Source organism: Phaethon aethereus (assembly GCF_964289735.1).
Source record: "Phaethon aethereus genome assembly, chromosome: Z".
Taxonomy (NCBI): domain Eukaryota; kingdom Metazoa; phylum Chordata; class Aves; order Phaethontiformes; family Phaethontidae; genus Phaethon; species Phaethon aethereus.
Window position 1 is genome coordinate 23,652,587 of NC_138577.1, and position 27,148 is coordinate 23,679,734.

A 27,148-nucleotide genomic window follows, 5' to 3' on the forward strand; every position below is an offset into this window, starting at 1 on the left:
CCAGCATATGATTCAACTGACCAGGCTCTGAACAATACAGGTCATTTCACATACCTGCTAAGCCACTCATATCTGAGCTGGATCCACGTGGATCCAGCTTGAAGGCCCAAATCCATGCTCCCAGACTCAAAAGTACCATGCTGTTGTGAGTCAACCCTAGGCAGCTAAGCACCACCACAGCCGCTTTCTCACTCCCTCCCTGCAGTGGGATGGAGGAGAGAATCCAAATGGCAAAGGCGAGAGAATTTGTGGGTTGTGATAAAGACAGTTTAGTAAGTAAAAGGAAATAAAACAAAACAGTCCACAAAAAAGAAGAAAAACAAGTGATGCAAAAGCAATCCCTCACCACAGGCTGACCAATGGTCAGCCAGATCCCAAAAAACAGCAACCTCTGGAAACCTCGCCCCCATTTTTATTGCTGCACATGGCATTGTATGTCATGGAATATCAATATCCCTTTTGTCAGTTTGGTTCAGGTGTCCCAGCTGTGTTCACTCCCAGCCTCTTGTCCACCCCCAAGCCTATTTGCTGAGGGGGCAGAGTGAAGAACAAGGAACGCCTTGACACTGTGCAAGCACTGTTCAGCAATAGCTAATACATCAGTGTGTTATCAAGACTGGTCACAAATCCAAAACACAGCATCATACAAGTTACTATGAAGAAAATTAACTCCAGCCCAGCCAGATGCAGTACACATGCTAAAATAGTCCAACTGGCTCCATCTACAGCTAGTGAAGGGCTCACAAGATCTCTTCACTTCAGCTCTTATCATTTGCATTGTTCTATCAAGCGTCCTGACCTCCAAAACAATAACTATTGCAGGGATATCGCTGCATAAAGGCAGATGCAGATCTTCTGTATAGATCTGGCACTACACCTAAGCTAATAAACCTTCCTGCTTACTTGGGTTGCTAGAAAGCACAGAAGCCATCACCGACAACACGAAGCAAAAGCTATTGAGCAACTGTTAAGCTTAATTTAGTAACTCCTGCATTGCTTATCTCTGAGGCATACCGTAGAACAGCCTGTTACTTTGCCATGGTGCTAGAAAATCAACAGATACTGTGCATTTATTCAATAAATAATATGGGGTTCAAGCTAAAAATCTTCAGTACCTGCACCGCCAGGAAATCAGTGTGAACCTAATCCTGCAGAGGCATTTGTATGCGCTGTGTGGAAAAATTTAAACTCATGGAACTAATTATCCTGGTACAATAAATATAAATGCACAACTGTATTCAGCCCTGCACCACAGCAATCAATTCTCCCATAATCAAGAGGGTTGACAAATGAACTAAAAAAAACCTCGGGTTGCTCTGCAGGTATCACCTTTGGTCTGGCTAGGCTTAATAGTGGCCACAGGCCATTCAGCCTGGCTTCACATCTCAGGGCTGTATGTTAGTCCCAGTTCATTCTATATGCAGCATTTTCCCCTGTTACTCATAATATCCCAACTTCTTCTACCAAAGAAAAATACAGAATTAATTCTATAGACAGTAAGGTCACTGCCATTCATTTTTCCTAGGTGGGTTTTGACTGGGGGAAGACTATCTTGCACACACAAGCGTCAGCTACATATTATCTAGAACCTGGTACTGTTCAGTGACTTTCAAATGCCAGTTTTTGCCACAGGATAGCATGGGTCATAAGAAGCCACGTAGATCTCTGTGTGCTGACTCCCAGGGGAACAAGGAAAGTTCTTGTTTTCTGCCATAGCGGTCCTACATTCTAGATGAGAAACACTAGGTAAATCACAGCCTACCATCAGGAATTATCTCCTCTGATGTTCTAAACTACCGGATCCTCAGCAGGCCCAGTTCAGAGTCTATTCAGAAACAGCTTCAAAAGGCCTCTACCAAGAGCTTATTCTTTAAGCAACTTCAAGACCACAGTTGTGTCATGCCCTGCAAACTTGGAACACAGGAAAACTTTTGCAACATGTTATTAGGAGTCAGATAGTCAGAAGGGAAGTGTTCCTTACTGGTATTTATAAATTCAGTTATGATGTCAGGAACTCTTCATGAATAATATTCCAATATCTGAAGCATATTTGTGGCTAATTCACTACAATAACTATTTGAAACATAATGGGAAGCTACATGAATACTGGGAATAAATTGTTGAGGCAAAAAACCCTGCTACTGTTACTTTAAGCAATAATAATAGTGAACCTATAATTTAAATCATGTCACACAAAATCAGATTCTACTAGTACAATTTATGTCTCTACTCAACTGATAAGAAATAAAAGATACATCTGTGGAAATTATCACCTACATGATAGGTGATCACCTACATGATACACCGGCATGATTTTAGCATGAATTTTCCAGTTTTTTGCTGTGTCTTCTCAGCATGTATTTCTTCAGCTTGCTGTATCTGCTTCTGAATTAATTTCAGTTTTGAGATTTGAGGATCTATCATCGTTACTTGTTCTTCATAACAATTTTAATTAATTTTGTTCAATAATTCCCAGCCATCAACACTTACCAAACGCAGCTTACTTGCAGTAGATTCTGTACCTATCCATTTGTTTTGATGCATGTTCTATTACCCTTTTTCTTTCTTGTGGTCCAAGATACCATTTAGGCCTTTCATTTGTTACAAATTTGTTCTGTTCTTGTCGATCTTACTCATGAAGCTTTTAGACCTCAAATAATTTGAAGACTGGGAAAAAATAAGGGTAAAATGTAGCTACTAATCTTTCACACAGCAGGATATACCTTATTGTGAGTCTCAGGTAAAGTCCTAACCTATCAGATAACCTTACTATGTAAACGCAAGGAAAATACAGCTTTTGCTAGAAGACTTAATGCCCATAATGGACAAATTTATACTGCCTGCAGGGAACACCTGATGAATCAATAAAGACTTTGAGACTTTATATGGATCACACACAGCATGGTAGTACCCTGTTCTTCAGAAAAATATGTCCTATTTTTGTCAGTAACACATCTGTCTTCATTCAAACATGTTCTTAAGAAGTTCTGTACATGATGAACTCAAAATAGCTATTAGTAAAACTGGGAGCAGGGAGAGGGGAAATAAAACCAACTGCAAACCTCTATTAGATTTTTTCTTTTCCAAACGGATGAACAGGGTTATGCAAAGATTATTCTCCTTTTGCTTAAATACATAATTAGTCAGAGACATATATTATACGTATTTGGGGGGATACAAGGAATATTTCTACAACAGTCCCCAAATTACTTTCTCATAGTTACTGGCATAGAGTAACTTTCAACATCAAACAATAAGAAAACTCACAGGTGAGGAACTGTGACCTTGAAGAGGGTTGGGTTTGTTTTTTGTCTTTTTTTCTAGTGTCAAAACATGAGATTGGAGTACTAACTCTGACTTTTTTGTGGGGTCTACAGCAATACAAGTCCCTCTACTTTAGTTTCCATCCGAGTACAATTTACTCCATTTCAACTTTCAAACTGGCACAGATCTAATCAAACAATATTAGAGAGTCATTGTACATATATCGTAACCGTTAGAGTAGACAAATCAAGAAAAACCAATTAGCTCCTGCTACTTAGTAAATCACATGAATCTTCACAAAGTTTCTGGCTTTTTTTTTGCATGACAAAACCCATAATGCATCATGCTTGCCTTCAAAGATTTCTGGCACTATATTCTGCAGTATTTTCATTCTAGAAATAAGAACACACATTAATTTGTGAGTTTAATGCTAATAACACGAGAGATATAAATATGAACTTTTAATAGAATTTTTGAGTACCTACCTTCCCACAGAACAAAGTGCTTTACATGTGTAACTTGGTTTTCTGCTCAAGTTTTCAAGGTCATAAAGTACAATAACACCATCTGACCCACCGGATAACATGCTGAAAGTGTTAATAAAGCACACAAGTTACAATACTCATAATCTCAATATGCTCAATATAACTGAGCATTCAGCAAGAAACTAAATCTATATTACGAAACACAGTGAAGTGCTCACACACATTTTTACCAACTAAAGCATATACTTACTACCGTCCCTCAACAGGCTCAATATCAAGGGTGTTGACACCACTCCCATGTATTCTTTCCACATCTCTATCTTTATTTAATTCCAAACTTAGAACCCTTAAAACAACAACCAACAAAAAAAAAAAAAAGAAAAAAAAGATATATGAACAATAAGAACAACAGAATTGTAGAATGTTACTATGTAACTCTGAACAGCTCAAAACGTAGTTTCATGCCTCCTTAATGCATTTAACCCATTCCCATTATTTTTTTTCAAAACTAAACTTGGACACACGATAACAGGGCTGGAAATAAGTCCTGTGAAGTGAGCAGAAAAAATATTTTATTCTTTATGCTGTTTGAAGGTAAGACATAAATATGTAAAATAGTCTCAAAGAAATAGCAAAATTGTTAACCCCAATTGCATTTGGGGTTAATATATAAAACAAAAAATGGAATGTAATTTGAAAACGCTGAGCAGAAGAGACATTAAGAAGCCGTTGTAGTAGTTGCAACAAACTTTAGTTACTTTGAAGCTTCATCATGTACCAGCCTTCCAAGCTTCATCCTACTTGGAACTACGGACACCTAGTGGACAGATTAATTTCGTTTAACAAATTGTTTCCTTCAAGGAAACAATGTTTGTGTGTTCTGTTTTCTGTAACATTAAGTAAAAACGACACTATCCACATGATGAAGCTTCCAACACAAACTTTTCTGAGCTGCAATTTAGTATCTCGTACCACTTAGTAGTAGCCTGTATCTCTAAATATTCTAATACGACATCATCAAAACATGAGGCAGATTGTGCTTCCTTAAACCATACTACCCGATATAAAATTAGCCTTTACAAGATGATCAGTGCTTCTTACAGCACTATTTTGTAAAAGCCACTATCAACAAATATGTAACTAAGTAAATAACTTGAAAAGCTGTAAGGCAGGGTGCCCCTAGTCAGCTTCAGCATGAATGGCAAAAATCTTGATGTGACTTAGCCTTAGGCTGTTACAGGTGGACCCCCAATGGTTGGTATGCTTCAAAAGCAGGAAGTCATTTAAGCTCTTTTAAAAGATGTGAAATATATTTATGCAAGAATTTACCTAGAATAAGAATTCTGACATATACAAGATACCTAGCTTAAAACATTTGAGCTCAAGACTGAATTTTAGTGAGACAATAAACCCCCTAAGTAAGTGTTTTAAAACGTGACTTTAAAATGTCAGTATACAATCTATACTGAATACTATAGCTTATTTCTTTTTAAAATAAAGAATTAAAATGTTTGGGAAGGGAAACGTTGAGTAGACAGTTGTCCAAGTAACGTATATTCTGCGTGCTGTGCTAGCATTCGTAACACTGAACGCTACACAAGTGCTGAGGATACAGAATGTACGTAATCAACGTTGTCAAAACGCACACAGAAAGGAGCTTCCCGATTCACCAACATCCATTTCATTAGTAAACAGATTCTGTTTACAATAATACACCCACAAACGCTGCATCATTTTATGGGTAAATCACCAACACAAATCCTTCCTACTGATACAGCTGTGTGAGTAACTGAACTGATGCTGGCTTTATTGGATTTATCTTGAAGTACAGCTGCAAAACTGACCTCCAATAATGAACACATATTACCACATTATGACCTTTAGGAAGAATATTAATAAGCCTCTCTATGCAGTCTCCACTTTCCACAACACGTGTTGGGGATGTAATAAAACATCTGATTCTTCTGCAACCTGCCATCAGGCCAAGTTTTGGCAAGAGGGAGGACGAACTGATTGTGGGCACACAAGTATCACATAAAACTTGTTTCTTCACAAAGCTGCATGCAAACTGAAACAACTGGTGAAACCGTTAAGACAGCAAGGTGAAAGTAATACTGAGGTACAGTTTATTCCTCTGTGCCCACCATTACTCAGCCCACCCCTGGGCTTCTAATCCACACGTAAACAAAAAAAACCCAAACACAAACACTGGAAAGTGCAAGACAAGCACGGCTGACACGCGGGAGCCTCTCTCGGGGAGGCCAGGCCGACCCCGGGGGCTCCCGGCTTCTCCACCGCAGCTCCCCGCACCCGGGGCACACAGCGGGGCAGCGGCAAGGCACAGCCCGGCAAGCGGCAGCGAGGGCGGCCCCGAGCCCGGGCCCGACTTCAGGCCAGCCCAGCTTGGGCCGGACGAAGGGTCGCTGGTAGTAGGGCGGAGGCAGGTACTGTCTCTACCACCTCGCGAGCCTGAGGCGGCCGCCCTGGGACCTCCCCGCGCAGCCCGCCGCCCCGGCCCCGGCCCCGGCCCCGCCCCGGTCCTGGCTCCCCACCGGTCCCGGCTACCTCCGGGTAGACTCGGCCCGGCGCAGCCGCACTGGGTCATCGAGCCCGGCCTGACGAGCTGAAATGAACCCCAACATGGCAGAACCGCGTAGCCACTCTGCAGAAGTCCACCATCTTGAGCCAGGGGTGGCCGGGATTGGCTCGAGGCAGGCCGGCCTCCACCAATGGAGAGCGGCATTACTGGCACGCCTGCCACCGATGGGTGGGGTGGGGCAGGCGTCAGGGCGCCCGTGAGCGTAGTCAGCTGTGCAGGCCAGAGCGGGGCGGGGCGCGCGCACGTGACGTCGCCCGCCGCGGGCGGGGCTTGAGGAGCCCCTGCGAGGCCCGTTGGTGGTGGCGACCTTGGCGGCGTGAGAGGTGCGCCCGCCCGCCCGCTGGGATGAGCTGGCCCTGGCGGGTGCTGCGCGCCCTCCGTGTGCAGCTCTTCGGGCCCGCCAAGGAGCTAGTGGGCACCGACCAGTTCGGCAACAAGTACTACCGGGTGCCCAAGCACGAGACCCGCGCAGGTAGGCACTGGGGGCCGCCGGGCCGCCCCGCTGGGGCGAAGGGCTACCTGCCGCCGGGGGCCGCGGCCGGAGGCCGGGCGGGCTGGTGGCGGCGGCGGCGGCTGCTGCGGGTGGCTGAAGTCAAATGTGCGCACGAGCGCCCAGGCCTGCTGCCGCCGCCCGCGAGCTACGGGCACTGCTGCGGAACACCCCCCGCGCCGCCTCGCGCCGCCGGCGGAGAGCGCCGAGCCCCCGCGCAGCGCGGTCCTGCGCGGTCGGTGACCGTGTTGTTGCGGTCTGTGTCAGCGGGGCGGTTTGACGGCCGCCGCCGCCTGGTTGCAAGGCAGAGCGACCTCGCAGTGATGGAGAGGGTGCAGCCGCGGAGAGAACCGAGGATGGGCCCGCTCTGAGCGGCTGGCGCCGGAAAACACGTCCGGCTTCTCCTTAGGAACCTGATGCTCTACTGCAAGAGAAAACCGAAAGCCAGCCCTCAGAGGATTTGAGAGTGTAGCTATCCCTCTGTACTAGGTAGGTAGGCAGCAATAAACAAGCAATTGACTCCTTGATCATTCAGAGCACCTCTGGGTATGTTTTCAAATCCATTCCTGTAAGTATGTTCGCTGCACTCCTGACGAAAACTAGTTTTCTAGGCTTCTGCCTGTATTCCAGGAGCTTGGGTGCTCTTACAGCATGTCCTCACATCATTCTCTACAAATGCTGTGTATATGCTGCACAGCTATGTGTAATTTATTGAAGCCAGGTTCCCTGAAGGTGTCCAAGTGCACATATATGGTATATAATATTTCACAGGCCTGTTTCCTCTCCCTGCACAGGCTTGTTTATCCGCTTGCTGTGCTCCATATGTTTTGTATGACCACATCAACTAGAGCTCCCCCAGGCTGCGGAGACTTGCTACTTGATATTCTTCACAGTTAGAAGGAGAAGCAGAAGGTCTGAGGCTGTGCAGTCACTTCAGTTGGTATCGTTCCTGAAAGGAAGGGAGGGAAGGGGCACAGACCTTCCCCTTCAAGAAAGATATAGTGTCTGCTGGAGTTATTTTGCCTTCAGAGCAGTTACCTTGACCTGTTTTGCCATGCAACTTCACAAGCAATTGACAGTGACTTTAAAGCAGGTCTGCTCAAACAAGCGTCTGGGAAGGTGATGTGCCCACCCTTTCAACAGCAGCATGTTTTCCTTCTGGGTTAATGACAGTGTAACACTTCAAGGCTTTCTGCCTCTTGCTTTCACTGCTGGGGTTCATGGTGACATTGAGGGCTGTGCAAAAGGCTGTGCCTTCTAGTATACAGGAAGCAGTAAAAACTAGAGTCAGATTTCTTATGTGTGATTATTGCAGCATCAGTCCTTGTTTCCCAGTAAAAATGGCTGGTTTTATCAGAAATACTCGCAGTCTTTTTCTCAATATTTAAATCTATGCTGGCATGCCTTTTACAGAGGAAGCCCTCTGCTGAAACTTTTAAGACTGATCTTTGCATTTAAAACGTTATTATGTGTTAGTTGCAGTGCCAGTAGGAGGGCAGAGGAGATAGGACATAGCTATTGAACTCAGCAGAAGCACAGCATAAGAGGTTTTTAAAGTTAGTAATGAATTGAAGTAGTTGTATCCAAGCACTCATCATGGTAGTGTTTATGTTTCCCCTTTTTTTCTTCAGATGAACTGTAGGAATAATGAGCATAACTCTTTAGAGGTGAAGTTGCACTGTTGTTGCTTTGAGCAGTGAGGGTGGGCACTTAAATGCTCTGCAGTTGCAACTCTGGTTGAGGTGAGTGAGAATAGCCCTTCTATAAATCTTAAGGCTCTTGGGGATTGTGTATTTTAGTGATACAGATGACACAGTGCAGGTCTACTAAAATATCAATACTCTTCTGTTTTTAGATGTCCCTCTCTCATTCTTCCACTTGTTTTACTTTCTTTGTTTTGATCTGTAAAAAATTCTGCACCACCAGCTTGCACTGATGTAATGTTTTACTGACCAAAGGGGGAAGAGATCTCTCCCATATTTTCTTTCTTGCTGCTAATTTTCCACTGTCATTTATTTTACTTTCCTAAAGAAAACTTAATAGAAAAATGGATTAAAATTACTTGATGAAGAATAAATTATAAGCTAGAACTGGCACAGAAGTGGGAATGAAGAGGATGAATTGTTTGATAGATTAAGGTTATACAAGATGTCTTGAAACAAAATCAAGAGCTAGAACTTTTACAGAGTCTCTAATACTTCCTAAATATATTCACCTCAGTTTTCCTCTGCCTTCTAATAGTTTGCTGTTAAGCTTTTTAATTCCACTGATCAGCCAAATGCATATTATCTGGGAAAAATTGTGTATTTAAAAAAAAAATTAAAAAGCAGAACAAGAAAAAAATATCTGGCAAAGGGCTAATGTTTTATTCACTCTTCCCATGCTTCTCTTCTATCTTTGGAATGAAAGTAAGGGAAGGGTTATTACAATTTTGCTTTACAAACTGAAATTTGATTTACTCAAAAGTAATATCACATCTTCATTCACAGTCAGTTAATTCTCACTTACTGTCCTTTTTCAGGTAACTAGAGAACAGGAGAGTGCATATGAAAAACACTACTACTAAAGTTCTGCGTGGAAATACTACTGAAAATTCTGGTTTCTGTTTAATTTGCGGATGTGTATTTCACACTGTCACTTTAGATCATCTAAAAAAACCTAACCTCTCAGCATCAGCAGAATAAAAGAACTCTGAATTAAGTAAGCAAGACTTCCCCACAGGAGGAAGAAATTGATGGTGAAACTCTTTCATGAAAGTGTTCAAACTTTGCTTTTTATTCTGTTGATGTGTTTTATGTTATATTAACTGGTGGAACTTACTGCTACAATCAGAAACACTTGACCATGAGATCTGGGGTGTAACAGACATTAAGGAGGGAGGGAAATAAGTAGAATGAAAACAGCTTGCTTCAGGCAAATGGGCTTCAATAATTTCACAAAATGGACAGGAGAGAGCCTGTGGATGTCTGAACAGAATAAGTGAAAAGGTGTGTAGGATAATTCTTACCTGTACCTCCTCCAATGTTTAAAGGCACAATACCCTAATGTGAATTAAGGGTAGGAAGTATAGCAATAAATTAACCTAAGTCATGAGTTTTTTGTGACCTCAAAAGAAAAAAAAAACCCTGCATGAATTAGGTTAACTGGCATGGATGCTGGAAAAATAGAGGAACAAGTAATGACTTGTAAAGTCTATTCACAAGGTAGTGAGTGAAAACCGATGTGAAATTATTGGTTTGACGAGATGGGTTCTTACCAAAATTATTCTGAGTGGACAATACTTCAATGTTTTTTAGACCTTTTTGTGTGCAAAATTTAAGACTGCGTTATGAATTTGCTATGTCAGTGCGTAGCACATTGGAAACTGTTCTTGGAACAAGTGGGAAATGTTACCCTGTCAGCTGGAGTATCCAGAGGGATCCACCAGGCGTCAGCCTAGACCTACTCAAAGTTTTTATCAGTGATTTGGATGAACAAGAAAATATTTTTATTAAATTCCCAAGTCAAACTGTGCAGGAGGAAACCGGGAGTAGCAGTGAGCAACTCATGACAGGTCAGCCGTCACATGATTCAGCTGGGGCATCAGCTGAGATCAAGCCTTGCATACTTCTAAACAAAGAGCATACAAAGGTTTAGTGATTAAATGGTTCTCAGAATATGGATTTATGATTGACAAATTTTCTGTAGTACAACGTGTATCGTATTAGTAGTGTTAGAGGTTTCATTTCTGTGTTCTCTTTGGATTTGGCATCTGGATACCCAGTTTCTCCCTCCATTTCCACCTTATAGATCATTATCCACTTTCCTTGCAAAACAGCCTTCCTCATGAGTGTTTGTTACTATTATTTTACGATACAGTCTTCCCTGAACCTAGCCAGCCTCTTGTTGTAGTCCCTTGTGATGTTGGGTTAGTTGGATGTAGGAGATTCTATGCCCATTCAATTTCCCCACCCACTGGTGACACATTTCCTCTGTAATTTTTGCTTTTACTTCTGTGGATGGCAATCCTTGTAGTGTCAGCAGAGCAAAGATACTAGGTTTCATCTATTCCAGAGCAGGAAAGTATGCCAGTCCTCCCTCAGGTTTGTATGATCTTGTGGTTGAGGGTAAGTCAGTTCATTTTATCGCTACCAAGCCACTTACGAGGGACGTGATCACAGGTGATTACACCCACTGCCTTGGGTGGTGGTAACTGACTGGCTCTCACAATGTTTTTGACGAGCATCCTGTGCTGGTCACAGTTGTGTACAACAGGGTCACACCAGGACCCAGGGACTTTTAAAACTTGTGAAGGAGTTCAAAGATATGGGATGGGGAAGGAAATTTATTTTAGTCTATGGAAAATAGAATGTGCACATGCATAAGATTTCTGAAGCTCAGTTTTTAAAGAAGTTGAGAATTAAAAGTGTGGAAGATAGCCATATTGAAGCAATGCTCTCTTTTTAAGTGTTGGAGAGCGTTATTTGTTGTACATTAGGAAAATCTGCAGCATACATAGTTCAGGTCTTACCCTGTGTCCTAGCCATATAGAGACCAGCGCAGGATGAGGAACAGCACTGGAAGGAAAAGGAATTGTAGAGGAAGCATTGTAGAGACACTCAGCTTCCTCTGCAAGGTCACTGCAGTGTGTTTGCACCATGCTTTGCTGTCTTCTGGATATGGGCAGGGCTGTTTAGCTCTGGCACAGTGTCAGGCCTAATGTGCTTTATGACCTTGTATTGCACTTGAGCAAATAAGCTCTTGCAGAAGGAGGTGCTGCTTTCCTCTTCCATGTCGTAGACATGGTAAGTCTATCAGGACTCAGACCTGGAGCTGGGTGTTGTTTCACATCAGCAAGGAGATCCCACCTTCAGCTAGAGGTGAGAATGGATGGCATAGGTAGTATCTATGCCTTCTTGTGCTTCAAGGAAAAGCTTGGCCTGCCCTGCCCAATCCTTGACAAGGGTTTAGAATAGAAATACATGGAGCCTGTGGTGCAAAGTATTAATGTTTAGCTTCTTTCAGTTGTGAATTGGTCTTTCCTACACTCAGTGCAGAGGCCAGCACACTCTTGGACCCTGGGGCCTTGCCCACATTATTAGGGAGCAGTAGGAACAGATCAGTGGATCTGAGTAGTTGATGTTTCCTCACACCTCTGCATCACATGTGTTTCAGAGAGTTTATCTCAGATAAAATTTAGTCTGTTTCCCAGGACTGAATGTCTGCAACACATGTAGTTTGAAGTTCTCAAAAAAGTTAAAAAGTGTCAGGTAAATGCTGCAGGTGTGGCCTTCTCATTGCCTTGGCACCTAATAACCGCTTAATTTTTGAAATGTTTTATCATGAGGATTTCTTCTTAAAAAAAAGCAAGTTGTGGCACAAAACCTACTTTGAGATCCATATCAGCACATGGTAAATAGAGACAGTACAGGATTCACTAAAAAACCACACTTGCTTTGAATCACATCACTACTGTAGACAGGGTCTCACAAATATCCTAAAATCTGGGATGTCCACGTCAAACTCAAGATGTAGCAAATGTATCCTGAAACCACCATTACCTGTTTGTAGTCACAGGAAAGTTGTCTTGCATTCCTGATTTTGACTGTCTCTGAATAATGAGGTTATTAGAAGAAGAGCTAGCAACTTGAATGTATTCCATTGTGTTGCAGGGGATCATTGTGGAGATTTAAACAGTGGTATCAGCTGTCAGTGAGATGTAAAGGTGCTGCTTTAACAGGTGTTTTGCCTTATTTTAAAAAGGCCTAATAAGTAATGGGAAAAAGTTATGAGCTTGTAAGGGTATCATAGTTCTCCTGTGTGAATATAGAAAGAATTGGTAGTTTGTATAGGAAGGAAAGGAAAATCTAAAACTGAGCTGGTTGAGTCTGATTGAGTCTGGTTTCTCTTGAAAGAGAGAAAGTGAACATTGAATGTCCCTAGAGTAAGACTAAGGAAGTAGTATATTCAGTACAGAAAGTAATTGCTAGAATTAGAAAAGGCGTGAAGAAGAATTTAAGTGTCAAGACAGAGGGGAAAGACCCTGAAAGAGGAACTGTTCTGCCCACAGGAATACAAAAGAATTCAGAATTAGTTACTTGCTGAGAACACGGACCTTCAGAAACAGTGGGACTGAAGGTACATTGTGTAATATTTATCAGGGACTTTATTTTCAAGTGAGAAGAAACTGTCACCTCCAAGTCAAGTCAAACCTTCATCACTATGGTGGTGTAGGCTCATTTGGAAGAAAAGATGACTCTGTATTTAATGACATTCTGCATGTGGTATTTTTTACAAGATTATCTTAAAGTGATGACAGCGATTAAATAATGTAACTGCACCATGCTTGTCATGAACATCCAGTGTGTCTCATTAACTCTGAGATGACTTGCAGTTGCCAGTCCTAAAACTGGATGCAATAGAAGATGAGAATATACAGTTGTATAGTGGTGATTGATGACTCATTTTAGTATCACAGACAAGTATTTCATTAAACAGACTAGATTTATCAATGTATTGCATTTATTTTTCTTATTGTATAACATGCTGTCAGGCCATTGCCATAGCTTTGCTACATGATGCATTGTTCTTGCTGCAGAACATGGAGTGATACTTAAAATGTTCATATCTTTTTAATTATAAAACAAATTCCTCATATGGTCTATGTGTTTATCACAAAATATATTATACAGAAAATAGCTGATTCAATTTTCCCTTGAAAATAACTTATAAAGACCCTTAATAATCAATTTATTAAAAAATGCAGGAAGGTAAAAGGCACTAAATATTTAAGAACCTGTATATATTTTGCATCTTTTCTAAAGGCTGATTAATGGAAAGGTTATAGTTAAACTTCTTCAATATCCCCATTTGTACTGTCATCTACTGTAATGATTAAGAGTTAAAATGAGTGCTCTGTGAAATACCAGCATATGCAAGATTTTATAAAGTTTATGTATCAGTGCTAAAAGCATGGCTCAAATTTTAAGCTTCCCTTTGGGGAAACAGCAGACTCAGGTCTGATTTGGTTTGGAGCTGCAGCCTACCAGGAGCGGCTGGAAAAAGCCCTAAGCATTCTGTATTCGTAGGTTTTTATACATGGCCTAAACTCCATGTTAGGGGGCATATGTGGCCTGAGACTGTGATGATACAAGCTCTAAGAAGGAAACAGGCAAGCAAAATATTTTTCTCAGTACTGTAAATACCATCTGAAAGAAAAGTGGCATTACCAAATTTCAGTTGAAGATTTTGTTACCAATGATTGAGTGTAAGCACTGACTTCTGTGGGAAACCTTTTGTTCATGTGCAATGCCCACTCCGGTTCACATAAAAGGCCTCTATCTTGTGAACTCTTTTCTACAAACCAGAAATGTGCAAATAAGAAAGAATCTGTATAAGGAAAAGATACTAATTGCTCAATTGCATGAAACATGTAGGATGTCCTAAATCTTACTGAATGCAGTCTTCCGTAGAAATATATAATTTTTTTAATGAAAATCAGAAAAATTTACAATTCTGTTTAGATAAAGGAATCCTCTGTGATTGTTTTTGTAGCTGCTTGTTTTCTGGTTTAGATAGTGGCATGTTGCCTTCCTGTGCATCAGAAGTGTAAAGCAGAATGTCTTTTTTTTTTTTTTTTTTCTTTCTTCCCCAAAAGATGCTATAAAATAAAATTCTAGGTTGAAGACTAGACTGAAACATTACTGTAATGCTTTATAGTGAATAGCATATAGTGGAAGGAACAACATCTCCAAGGTATCTCTTCTGAGGTTGGAGCTACAGTTTTCTTTTGACGCTGAATGTTACCTTTCTCACTAGCAGAAATGAAGTCTGAGGAAGAGGCAGAAACTGATCTGACTGTGTGAAGCATTCGTAAACTGATTATCAAGTGTTGCAGATAATTCTACAGAACATTGGTGAACATAAAGTTTTGCAAGCTAGTTTTTCAAGTGTTGGTGGAAAGCTAATAAACTCATTTTAGTTTTGCGTGTCTAATTTTAAGATACTAAGGAAACACAGAATTTGATTTTTGATTAATGAATATGAAACCAAATTTTAGAAGATGTCATTATTTCTTTTCCCCTAGGGAGTTTTCATCCAGGTACGTAGTCTCACATCCAGTAGTAGCTGGCAGTTACAGGTTTGTCCAGATAGTGGCAGCGTTGTTTCAGAAACCATGCGTCCTGACAGCTTGCTGAATACTCCTTTGGGCTGAGACTGCATAACAGAGAAACCCAGCTCGGCAATAATTGTGTGTGTGTGTTTGCACAGAAATAAAACTTGCATTGCAGTCTGCTGGCTTCTAGGACAGTAATTCTGGAATGACAAAATAGCTTTTCAGTCTGGGTGAAACGTTATGCAGCAAAGCAATTACACTCTGAAGAGCTCACTGCAGATTAGGAAAGCATTAATATTTGAAAAACAGTGTTTGGGTGCAGGGATATGTTTTTCCTTCAGCTGCCAGAATTGAATTGACAACAGGCATGGTATGTTAATCTCGCTGACGTGAAAAACCAGGAATAGCAGTAAGTAGTCATAAGGATAGGCAGTAACTTGCATGTTATCTGTTGCTATGGCCAGGCTTCATCTTCAGTGTGTCTATGGATATTAAACTGAGATGCTGATCTTGTTGAATTTTGCCTGCCAGTATTGTTTTATATGCTGTACTTTTGTTAGTTTTAATTATTGTGGGTTTTGTCTGAGAACTTGTTTTGATTCTTTCAGTAGATGTTGGGGAGTGTGTGTGATGATTCTGGGTTTTTTTTGAGGTCTGTCTGGTGGCCAAAAAAACATATAGAAAAAAATGTATTTTTAAATTCCTTGTGTTAATAGCTTTCTTTTTACCATATATAGAGAAAGAAACTTTAATGTGCTGGATAGGTATGTGTTTTTAATAGCTGGAAAAATCTTACTTGATTTGGTTAATCCAGATGACTTAAACAGCTGTCACCTGCAGGGTTCAGAATAGAAGTCCTTTTGGTAGTTGTTACAAATATGGCTCATTAGGCATGTCTTTTCTAAGAGTGAAAATAACTATAGGGTACCTGTACTGTCTCGATGAAGTTGCTTGCACTTTGTTTTCCTACACGTATATTAAAAAGTGATGTGACTCACCACTACATTGTTCCACTGTAAATTAGCACAGGTGACCTATTGTGGGTTCATGGTGGCAGGACAGCTGTCCCAGAAATAGAGCTTATGAAACTGTCAGCAGTCTTGCCCTATTTCATCGTTGGAACATGATCACTAGAGCTACAAGTGTCACAAAACATGATCACTATATCAATCGGGATTGTCAGCCTATCATCATACCTGCTTTACAGCTACATACTATCGCTTTTAGTTTCACTATCTTGAAATACAAGGAGAATTCAACTTATTTTTCTGGTTCAAAAGGAGGGAAAAATGTTGGTCATTAATACACATAAGAACAAATCACCTACTCTGTATAAAGCCTTAGGGTCTAAAACTGTACTGACAAACTAATTAACAGGTTTAATATATAGAAGAGACTTCAAGTATGTCTGTAGCTGGTACAGAAGTGTAAAGCAGAATTCTGGAATGTAGCTGGTACAGGAAACATTTTCTAATATGTTTCATTTCTAACATTTTCTAATTAGTTTCAGCTCATTATTTATATGAATTTGGATTAATAAGATTATAAATACTGACCAAATTCTTTGTTAATTGTGATTGTCCTATGAAAATTTTCAGTGTCCGCTTCTACTGGTACCTTATTTTGTATATCTTTTTAGAAATGGTTTATTACTGTAAAATAAGACTAGAAAGAAAATTAAAGCATTTAAATAAAAGTGGAGCGGCTACATTATTATTTTAAAAAAGAAGATAGAATAGAAGGGTACAGAGCTGAACAAAAGAGTGCAGTTGAGAAACTGGAGTAAAATAGAGATTAAATAAAAGGAGCTAAGGAAGGTTGGCATGCTACCCTGTGGGCCACTGTAACCTTTTCAGTTTGTACTGAAGAACAGAGAAGGTGGCAAGAAATTAGATTTGACTTCTGCTTTGTACAATAAGTTTTTTGTGTTCTTTATAGATCTTTAAAATACCAAATAAAGTTTCTGTCATAAGAGGCTTGGTAGTATTAAGGTCAGATTTACAAAGATAAGAACTGCTTTGCTTTGAGGAGAGGGAAGAATCAGTTTCATGCTCTGCCTCTGGGTACAGGAGTTACACAGAAAGGAGGAACACTTAAAAATGAGTGTGACAGGTTGAGGAAATGGAAGTCATAGAGTAGTTTCTAGGCATCTGTTATTTATGGCCATGTACATATGAAACATAAGGTGTTATCATCTCACCCTTCTTGAAGTGGAGGACTAGTTTGACTAGCCTCCTCTGTCTAGATGATCTGGAAGCACCATCGAGGGGAATTGTGGTCAGTATGAAATTTGTTTCTGATCAGGAGAGGCCAAAGAAAGGATGCATTCTGGCAGACTTCAGCAGGCAGTAGTCAGTACTGTAGGAATTGAAAATGTCACAAGCTTTGGAACCCACGAAGCACATGGACTGACTAATGTTTTGTACCTGTAAAAGGGATATGGAACTTAGGAATGAGGAAAAGTTAGTACACAGAACTATAGCCAGAAAGGTAGAATGGCAAGATATACAGCACTATGCAGCAGGATGACCACTGCAGCACCTGAGGGAGTACCCTGAAGATGCTTGGCCACAGCAGAGTTTGATCTGGCAGAACTGATGTCCTTGATAGGGGGTCACACCCAGTCACTGATACCCAGTGGGAAAGTGAAAATGGATGTCAATGAGCGTGGCATCACCTCAGGGAAAAATGTTATTGATTGTTAAAGTTAATAGAGAGAATGGGGGAACACAGTTATATAAGGGTCTGTTGCTTGCATGTCATCAGGTTTGTACAGGGGTGTTGTTTGGAAGCATATCAGAAGAAAATGCCTGTTTGGCAAATAGGTGCTTCTACAGCTAGTAGCCTGTCTACATTGGAAATTCTGCATTATAAGAAGTTCTGGTGCAAGACTGAATAAAACTCAAGCCAAACACCATGGTTTTCTAAGCAACTTAGACTTCCAGCACCCTGAATAGTAGTTATATATTCCTGTCCATCATTTATTTGCTTCTCTTTAAGAAGAAGGCAAGAAGGACCAAGGCATAAATCGAGGCTTTTCTCCTGGTGCTATGGAGTAATTGTTTGTCTTCTACTGAGGAATCTTAAATTAAGAAGATCTAGCAAGGCAGTTTAGAATAGCAGAACTCTACCAGTGTTTCCCAGCCTCACAGTCCTGCCCACTCTTTTTTCAGACTTATCCATAAACGGTATTAGTATTTTTTCTCCATTTTGCTTAATGTATAGCAGTGACTCACTAGTATGGTCGAAGAATGCTCAAATTTAACAGTTGTAACAGGAAGATACTATGTAGTGAAGAAATTAAGATAAATTAATTGAGCTCAGATTCTCCTTCATATTTTGCTGTGTAGAAAATTAAATGTATCTTCCATCCCCATTTGGTCAGAAGTATTATTTATCATGTTCTTCTGTCTGGATTGGGCTGCACCACCCCAAAGGCTGATAGCAGCCTAGGTGAGGTTCTACCTGAAGCAGGGGAGGAATTCATTCAGGAGCATAGTTCATGTTTGATTAGTATAAAAGTTAATCATGTAGATTGATAATGAAATTTACTGCTGCACTTTTAAACTTAAGTGAGCTCAATTGTTGGTATTGTTTGTCTGAAAGTATGGAACATAAGAGAGGAACTGAACATCTTTATAATTCAGCATCATCAGTAAGGTAAATTGGCATTCAGAGAAGACTTCTTTTTGTAGCCTGCTGGCTGCTTCTACAGAGTAGGTGATTCGGAATTGAGCAGGGGGAAATAAAGTTCATGCAGAATGGCAAAGTCTGGATTCCAGTAGTGTTGCAGGAAGTTATCTCAAGCAGATGCATCCAGCAGCAGGGTACTAAAGGAACACTTGTTTTGTTCCAGTGACCAAACTGAGTGCAAAAGTTTGTGGGTTTTTTTTAAAGAAATGTCAAGAAATTTGGAAGGCACAGCTTACAGTGGCAGTGTGTGTGAAAAAAACATGCAGCTCAAAAAGACCTTGCAATGTAAAAGAATTTCAAGGAGACTTGTTTAAGACAAGCCACATTTTTGGTAGTTCTTGTGAGGATGTCATGCCATGGTTCTGATTGCTTGGTCCCTGGATCACTACTTCACTTTAAGTTGTCTTGCATCAGGTATTGTCTCAGTAGTCCTGTGCCCTTACTCAAGGTGGTCCTTGCTACTACTTTTTCAGACCAGCGTGGGGCCAGGGTGCAATGAGTTCAGTGTTATTTTGTTTCAATTTAGCAGCTTTTCTTGTTTCCCTGTCAACAAGCATTCATTCTGTGTTGAAAGAAATGAGGAAAAAAAAAAAAGGTAAGTGTAGTGACAAAGAGCTTCATGCTATACAAGAGCTGTGAAAGGTTCACATCAAGCAAGAGAGAAGCTGTACAGTTGGTCATTACAAGGAGATGGTACAAAGACTGTTTCAAAATTATGGCTGAAAAAAGTGTTGCGGTTGTCTGTTTAGCCATCAGATCTTGCCTTCTTCTACTGGAGAAGTAGGAACTTTTTCTAAAATACTACCTAGAAATTAAAATATTGAATGCTGCTTGGTATAGTCATCACAATAGTGAAACAACTAAATACTATTTTAAATTTCTAGGACCTTTAAAAAAGTTTGTCCTGATATGAACAACCTCTAATTGTGTAAGTATGAATGTTTCAGTTAGTGATACGACTTTTGTAAGTGGATGTAATATATCTTTTTCTGTTTTTAGTCAGTCAGGAAATGTCAGTTAAATGATGACTTGACTATGACCAGACCCATCTGTTATGCTTTGTCTTTTATTACATTTGATTTTAAAAACACAGACTTTGAATGTTTTTTTTTCTTAAGAAATGAGAAGAAACTGATTCTGCTGAAGTCAATGACAGAATGTCTGTTGTCTTCCAGAATTTCACCTCTTTTTGCCATTCTTGCAAAATACCTACTGAGAGAGTTCTGTATGTAAATGTCTATTTAATTTAATTCATGCAGCATGTGTTGGTGTTTAAACTGATTTAAAAACACAAACTGTAAATGCTTGATCTAAGCAATATGCTAGAAACACTGGACTCTAAAATTGCACAAAAATAAACTGTTCATGGTTCCATTTTGTGCAAAACTGCTTGGCTATAGTAAAATTAATATCCAGGTTTATTTCCATGATAAAGTAAATATCTGATCTGAGAGTTAGTAGAAGCTAATATTTCTGTCCAAAAATGGCAGAGCAGTCCTTTTCCTTCAACTGGCTGCTCATGTCTACCTTCTAACATTGTCCTGCCTCTCTTTCTCATTACAAGTGTTTGTGCAGCCTTGTGCTAGGTCTATCATCTCTGTAACCTAGTGCGCTTCTTTTTTTTTTTTTTCTGCAAGAGTAGTTACCTGGTCTGGTTCATGTCACAAGCTGTGAAAGTGCAACAGTGTAAGGGAGCAAAAAGCACCCCGGGGATGAGAACAAGGCAGGTCTGCTACTTTCAGTATCCCTTCTAGCTTCAAATGCTAGTTGAACTGCTAACCCAGGTTCACTGTGGAGTAATTGTAATTCTAAAGAATGAAGGGCTGCACTGTTCATTTTTGCCTTTCTGTAAATAACCAGTGGAGATCGGCAAAGTACTGGTATTGTTTTTCTTAGCTCATATTTGTAATAGCATTGAGAATCTTGCCACTCTTAGCATACAAAGCAAAATTCTGAATTAAACTTAGTATAAAGATTATAAAATAATCAAACCACTACCTTTAGAAATAATTTGTGATTATTATTTGGATGGGATAATTTTTTTTTTTTTTTTACTCTGTGTAATAGATTGGTATCTCTGTAAGACCTTCTTCAGATGAAATAGAGACATTTGTCTGTGCTATTAAAACATACTCAATATTGATATATAGATATTTCCTCATTTAAAAAAAAATGTTTGCTTAGTCCCTTCCTGATTTGAGAACAAAGAATAGAGTATCCATAAGCAAATCATGGCATTGCTTCAGTATGATGCACCAAAATTTTCTAGGTTGTTCTTGAAATAAGTAGGAAAATGACAGGTAGTTTATGAAATCAGTTTTGTGAAATTCCTGTCATCTTGGATCAAAAAGAAATGTCATGTAAGCAGTTTCTGAGGCAGAGCTGGAAAATGGAGAACTCCTGGATTTGCCTCTGACCCAGATATGTAATAGTATGCGATAAAGTTGAGAACTGGAGCCAGGATGTCTTGTGAACCTGAAGGTGATGTGAAGTTGGCTTAGTTAATTCACATAAGTTTGCTGTTTCTGAAAGGGAGATCCTGTTCGTTCTTTACCTTCTCTCCCTTAAGCTGGCAATGGCTCTCATGAGACCTGTTGCTGCACCACTTTAACTCCACACAGTAGAAAAACGTGAGCAAGTGGTCCCAGAAGCTATGAATCTGGGACAGAAGAGGAAGGTGGAACCTTTGAGCTAAAAGTGGGGAGGGAGGTTGGTGACTATCGATGAGGGAACCAAAGAGACTTGCCAGGGGAACACATCCCACCTTATATAATCTTCAGTGTTTTTATGGGATTCTGATTTTTGGTTTGTATTAGAACAAAACATGGATCTTTTATATGAGAAAGAAGTGGTGGTATTTGCTGAAATACAGAGTTTAGCATCAGTTATTATGATCACAGATTTTTGGCAGGTATACTAAAAATTTTTCCAGTCCTGGAAGAAGCCATTTAACCCTGTCACCAGAAGAGAAGATTGCAAAATTGAGAATTTTGACAGACTTTATGGAAAGTTTCTGTCAGTGGAATCTCTACTAATATTTGACTTACCTTCAGGTGGAATGAAGGTCTGTATGAGCTGTGCAGATCCTGTATAATGGTAAGGTAATGCAGCTGAGCAGCTCCTCATCAGTGTCAGGCCAGGGCTTTCCTCTGAGAGGGGGAGGGAGGTACAAAGGCCCAGTTTCTTTGGAGGTCACATTAATTTTTATGCTTTTGCAACAGCCACAGTATTCCCGAGTGTGATTATCTCTGTCACTTTGTCCTCTGAAGTAGGAATATAGGCAGACTCTCAAAAGAGGAATAATTGATTGTCTAGTTTCTGCTGTTCCAATGTGCAACAAGGCAGTTCAGTACAGTCCATAACTGACCTAGTCTATTGTGTGTCCTTTGGGTGTTCACATCTTCACCTCAGTAAAAGAAAGGTGAGTATTCCAAATCAGAGTTGGAGGCCTTGGATGCCTAACCTCAACAGTCTACCAAAATAGCCTCAATGTACCAGACAACTAGCAACAAATATGCTAGTTGTATAAGTCACATAGCTGAATGGCCAGTTGTATGTTTGGTATTTTGCTTTAATAACACTGAGGCAGCTGGTGAGCAGACAGTTCAAATAAGGAACAAACGGGGGCCACACAAGCACCTTGGAGCCAGTTATAGTCACGCCTACGAAAGAAAGAGAGCTGCAACCAGTAACACCTCCTGACCTCCCTCCTGAATGACAGCTGTGCACTGGCTGGCTATCTGGTTTTTATGAATTGTGACTCTGTTTGTAGTAAGCTTGTATCTAGTAACCTTTTGTATGAAGAATAGTCATCGAAGTACCGTGTAGTAATGCATTTGTAAGTTAGTGAAGTACATAAGAAATCAGGACTTTAATGAATTACTATCTCATGACCCAAAAAATTCTGCATTGAATTTTATCACGTGGTTGCATAGCTATAAATATCGTTAGTTTACCATAAGTTCACCTTATCATGACGAGTGTATTCTGAGGGAGGGGTGGATAAGGGGCAAACAGCCCTGTTATACTACCCAAGGGAGTATGGAGATGTCTAAGATCCTATTGTGTTGGGTGTCCATATGGAAGGAATGATCTAAGTTTTCATGCTGGAGGCTTGCTGCTATGAAAACCGTGCTGCAATGGATTGTGGACTTTACCATGAAGAACAGTAGGAAGACACAGCTGCACTTTCTTGAATTGCCCACCTTGCCACCCTCTCAGATAAGGAGAATAATGAATCAGACAGTGGATAAAGATGGAAACTGATGGTCAAGGATTTGTTAGTTATACCTTACTGGAATTTATGAATCTGTTCTGATGGAAAAACTGTTATGTTGAATTTTTTTTTTTTTCCTTTGGTTCCAAATGTTTCTAAAATCTTCTGCAGCTTGAAAAGGTGATTTGAATTGTCCTTGCTTAAAAGTTTGGGATAGCAAGAAGTTTATATATTAATTGATTGTTTCAGGCTGCTTACCAACTTCCACATACTTTTACTTACCAAGCAAGTTGAATACATTCAGCAGTCTGGCTTGGGGCAAATTTTTACAGCTTGGTTGCTCCCCTTTAAAAGGGGATGTGATAGAAATGCTGGTACAATCAAGGCAAACTCCTTTGTCTTGATTACCAGAGGTAATGATTAAAATACATCAACTTGCAGACTCTGGCCTCTTTTGAGCTGAAAGGGATTGTGTTCTCAAGTGTACTTGGATCCCTGTAGCTATATTACCCTGGGTGCAGCATTTATGAAGGAAAGCTTTCTGTAGCAGGAAGGTATGGCCTAATGCGAAATAGAACTACAACTAAAAGTAAATGGATAATTAAGTGGAAATAAGTCGTGTGAGCTAGAAGAGAAGAAACTGATAATCTGTGATAGTTGCACAGTGGAACCCAAAGGCAAGTTTGACATGCTTTGTTCCGTTCAGACATGTAAAGTGCAAATGCAGGCCCTCTTTATAGATGTGTGAGGGAAGGAAATAAATTTTACCAACTTCTTTAAAAACATTTTTGTTTTTCTTCTGTTCTGTTGGCAGGCATGTCCTGAGACCAGGTATGACTTCAGTGGCTTGCTTCCTGGCTGGCTAGGCAGAATAGATGTATTAAACAATTTAGACACAATATTGTTAGGCATTACTTAACGCTAAAATGACAGCTACCAGGTTGTATGTTCTGTATGTTGATCAGGTGTGGATTTATATAGGCTACTAAGTGGATTATAGGCATCTTTACTCCTATGCTGACATTGCTCAACGTAATGCAATGAGAGGGATGACTCCTGGTCATTGTTTCTGGCAGCCCCCTTTACTGTATCTTTCTTCCTTCAAGTGTTTAAAAAAAAAAAAAGTTAGGAAATCTCAAATATTTAATTTCTTCCTTACTGCAGTTTCATTATCTCCAGAGACCTGTTTTCTTCCTCCCTTATTCTACCAAACAAATCTTAAAAAGAAGTGCCTCTTTCTGAAACTGGAATAATACAAAAAAATTACATTAACAATTAAGTTCAGTTGCTGCATGGTGAAATGTGTTTGTTTATATTCAGTTATTTCAAATTACTGACCTTATAGGAGGAAAACACTCTGCTGTAAAACTACTTCAGAGTTTGCTGTAGTTAGGAGCAAAGAGCAAGAGTCATTTCTATAGTTTTAGGTTAACTTCCTGGCTCTTGCAGCACGATTTCTCCCATCCATGTAGTTTAAATTTATTTTCAGGTATTGCTCTTTTTATTTTTGAGTATATTATGCTTATGAGCCACAAACCATAGTCTTGCATCTCTGAGTACCTGCTTGGTCATTTAGACAGCAGGATAGTCTTTATCCAAAGTTTTTAAAGTTGGTGCATATGAAAAGGTACTCTAGATAAATATGGATAGTAATGGTCATCCTCATTAGCAAAAACATAACCCACCTGCAGCTCAACTAACTGAAGTTTTTGTTTTATACTTCATGTCAAAATAGAAGGGAAAATTTGGAAATTAGTTTGTGGATATTCATTGAGATCTTCTTTCTAGCCAAGGAGGCAGAAAATATATTTAGGTTGATTGATACAGGTTGATATCACCTGTATGTGATACGAGTCAGACTGTCTCAGGCTACAGAAAGATCGAGGAGAAGGGGATGGTTTGCAGAGGAGTTTGAAAATGAAATAGCTTGTAGCCAAAGTGGAACATAGAGATCCTGTGGAGGGCCTAAAGACAGAATTGAAGTACTCACAGTTTCTGACTAGAAAAGCAATCTTACAGTAGTATTATAAATTCATAAATAGGGTAGGATGCATATGCCAAGTCAGGAGAAAACGTTGCCATAATTGAGCCTGGATGACAGATTTAGCAGTGTGGAAAATCAGGAAAGTTTTATTGAAAAAATCTTATGCAGAAAGAACCTATACATTTGAGAGGGATCCTGGGTATAGAGACAAGAGACCTCCAATCCTAAAACAATACCAGAAAAAAAGAGTGGCATTCTTAATTATGATTGTGGGGAAAGGAAGGAAAGTAAGATCTGCTTTAGACATGCTGATTTTAATATAAAGATCAGGCATCTATTTGGAGGTGTCAGAGAGATTTTAATGCAGAAGGAGGCAAGTCTTGATATTCTTGTCAGAGAAGGATTTGAGTTTTTGTATGAGATGGGTGAACCTTGGTAATAAACTCAAAACAACTATGGAGAATGCTTAGCAGTAGTTTGTATCAGAAGCAAGCAGTGAGATACTGGCATTATGCTATCGCATTCTGTGCTACAAAATATTTGGCCGAAGGGTGTTTATGTTGCAAAGACTGCAGTCTCTCCAGAGAAGAAATACAGAAAAAGAAGAGGGGGTCAAGGACAGCCAGGGCCATGAGGCAGTAGCCTTGTAAGTATTGCAAGATAATTATTAGTTACTTCTTTCTGAGAGCAGCTGTTAGAACAATTGCTGCAAATCCTGTAGTTCACTGGAGCTTTCTAGCTCATCTTGCTGTTCCAAATGCTGACACACCAGAAAAAGCTGGAAACCAATGAAGTAGCGTGAGAAAATATAACTATAGCAAGAAAGGGTATGGCGGGGTTTTTTTTGAAAGAAGTATTGTTGACAGACTATTAGAGGAAGTATCATGAAAGGCCAAACAAATGTACATTGCAGATAAGGTGAGAGAGGACAAGACTTGGATCAAATCAGAGATTTTCCTGTGTCATGCGTATAGTTAGAAAGAAATGGATTTATAGAGACTGAGAAGGTAGAAGAAGCACTTTTCAGGGAGCTTAAATGTTGAGTGGTGATTGGTATTTAGGCTTCAGTCAATTTATAACTGCTGTTTGAAGCAGTAAAACAGTTCAGAGGAGGGGAAGAGAACAGACATGCATATGCATTTGAGATTTAGGAGAGTCTTACCCCTGAAGACTTTCTTGGGTTTTTTTTCTCCACCAAATATGGAACATATATTTTTTCTCACATTAATGCAGTATGCATTAATGCCTATTGTTTCATCAATGTTTAGTCTGAACTATTGCATAAATGTATAATGTGACATAATAATGTCAGTTTAATCTCTGCAGCATTTAATTCATTGCTTTCGGGATGGTGTTCCTGCTTCTTAAAAGAGAGTAGTTTTCAGCATAATAGGAATTATATTTTAAGTATTGGTCCAGTTAACAAAAAATGAGAAGTTCAGTTGTCATGAAGAAGAATGTTTTATCTCTGAAGCACATTATCATATCTAAAATTGATAGCATAATCTATTGATTTTTTTTTTATTTTATCCCACTTCCCCAGGTGTCTCTTGGTACAGTTTTGATTAAAAAGAAGTAATTCTGTACTTAAAACCAACCTGTCTCAAATAATGACTTTTTTTCCTGTCATTTCCCTAGCGCTGCAAGCAGCTAGGCAAGTTAAGATATGTATGCAGTATTCACTAGATTTTCCACTTACTTGCCCCTCACACCCTTAAGCTGTGAAGAGTATAGCAACCACTGTGCTTAATTTTAGTAACAATTCACAAGTAGCAATAATGTTTTGCCCCTTTATGAATACCCTGCAGCTCATCTGTAGCTGGCATACCTCTGAATTAGCTGCATGCACTCCCTTTTCTCAGGGTAGCTTCACAAGAGGTTCTGTGGCATGCCTTCTGTTGTGCTGAAGGATCTCACAGATGACACTGGCATAATGGGGTTCTGATGCATTTTGTAAGTGAGAGAGTGGGTAGTACCAAGATTCTGAAGTGTTTCTGTAACGTATTGAGCCATTTCAGCTGTTTTCTCTGAAATTCTGTGAAATAAGGTTCAAGAATGCATTGACTCTGTATTTGAGCCTGTGACAAGATATGTAGCTGTAGTCCAACTAGATGAACTCAACTGGGGGGAAAAGAGGCGACTAATATGAAGAATGAACTGAGTAAAAAATGGTGACATTGCTAATCAGGAGAAGATACAGCCTAAAAAGTTAGCCAAAATATAAAGAGGAACCTGGAGTTGGCTCAAAAGAAAAGATGCTATTGGGTGGATCTGAGGATTGGCATAAAAATGTGGATGAATAATAAACTGCTGAAGATGAAT

The 27,148-nt window shown here is 39.9% G+C and overlaps 2 protein-coding genes across 3 annotated transcripts in view; one reads left to right on the forward strand and one right to left on the reverse strand.

Annotated features, from left to right (window-relative positions):
- The window catches only part of ERCC8 (ERCC excision repair 8, CSA ubiquitin ligase complex subunit), a gene marked incomplete at both ends in the record, with an annotated part of 35,025 nt that extends 28,634 nt beyond the window's left edge, over positions 1-6,391 (reverse strand). For both annotated transcript variants that reach the window (XM_082013127.1, XM_082013126.1), the window contains 3 exons: positions 3,750-3,851; positions 4,000-4,095; positions 6,315-6,391. In XM_082013127.1, coding sequence (XP_081869253.1) covers positions 3,750-3,851; positions 4,000-4,095; positions 6,315-6,391 — 275 coding nt within the window. The remainder of the gene's footprint in view (positions 1-3,749; positions 3,852-3,999; positions 4,096-6,314) is intronic.
- A 302-nt stretch (positions 6,392-6,693) lies between these two features.
- NDUFAF2 (NADH:ubiquinone oxidoreductase complex assembly factor 2) overlaps positions 6,694-27,148 on the forward strand; it is a gene marked incomplete at both ends in the record, with an annotated part of 80,048 nt that continues 59,593 nt past the window's right edge. The window contains one exon of the mRNA XM_082013624.1: positions 6,694-6,820. Coding sequence (XP_081869750.1) covers positions 6,694-6,820 — 127 coding nt within the window. The remainder of the gene's footprint in view (positions 6,821-27,148) is intronic.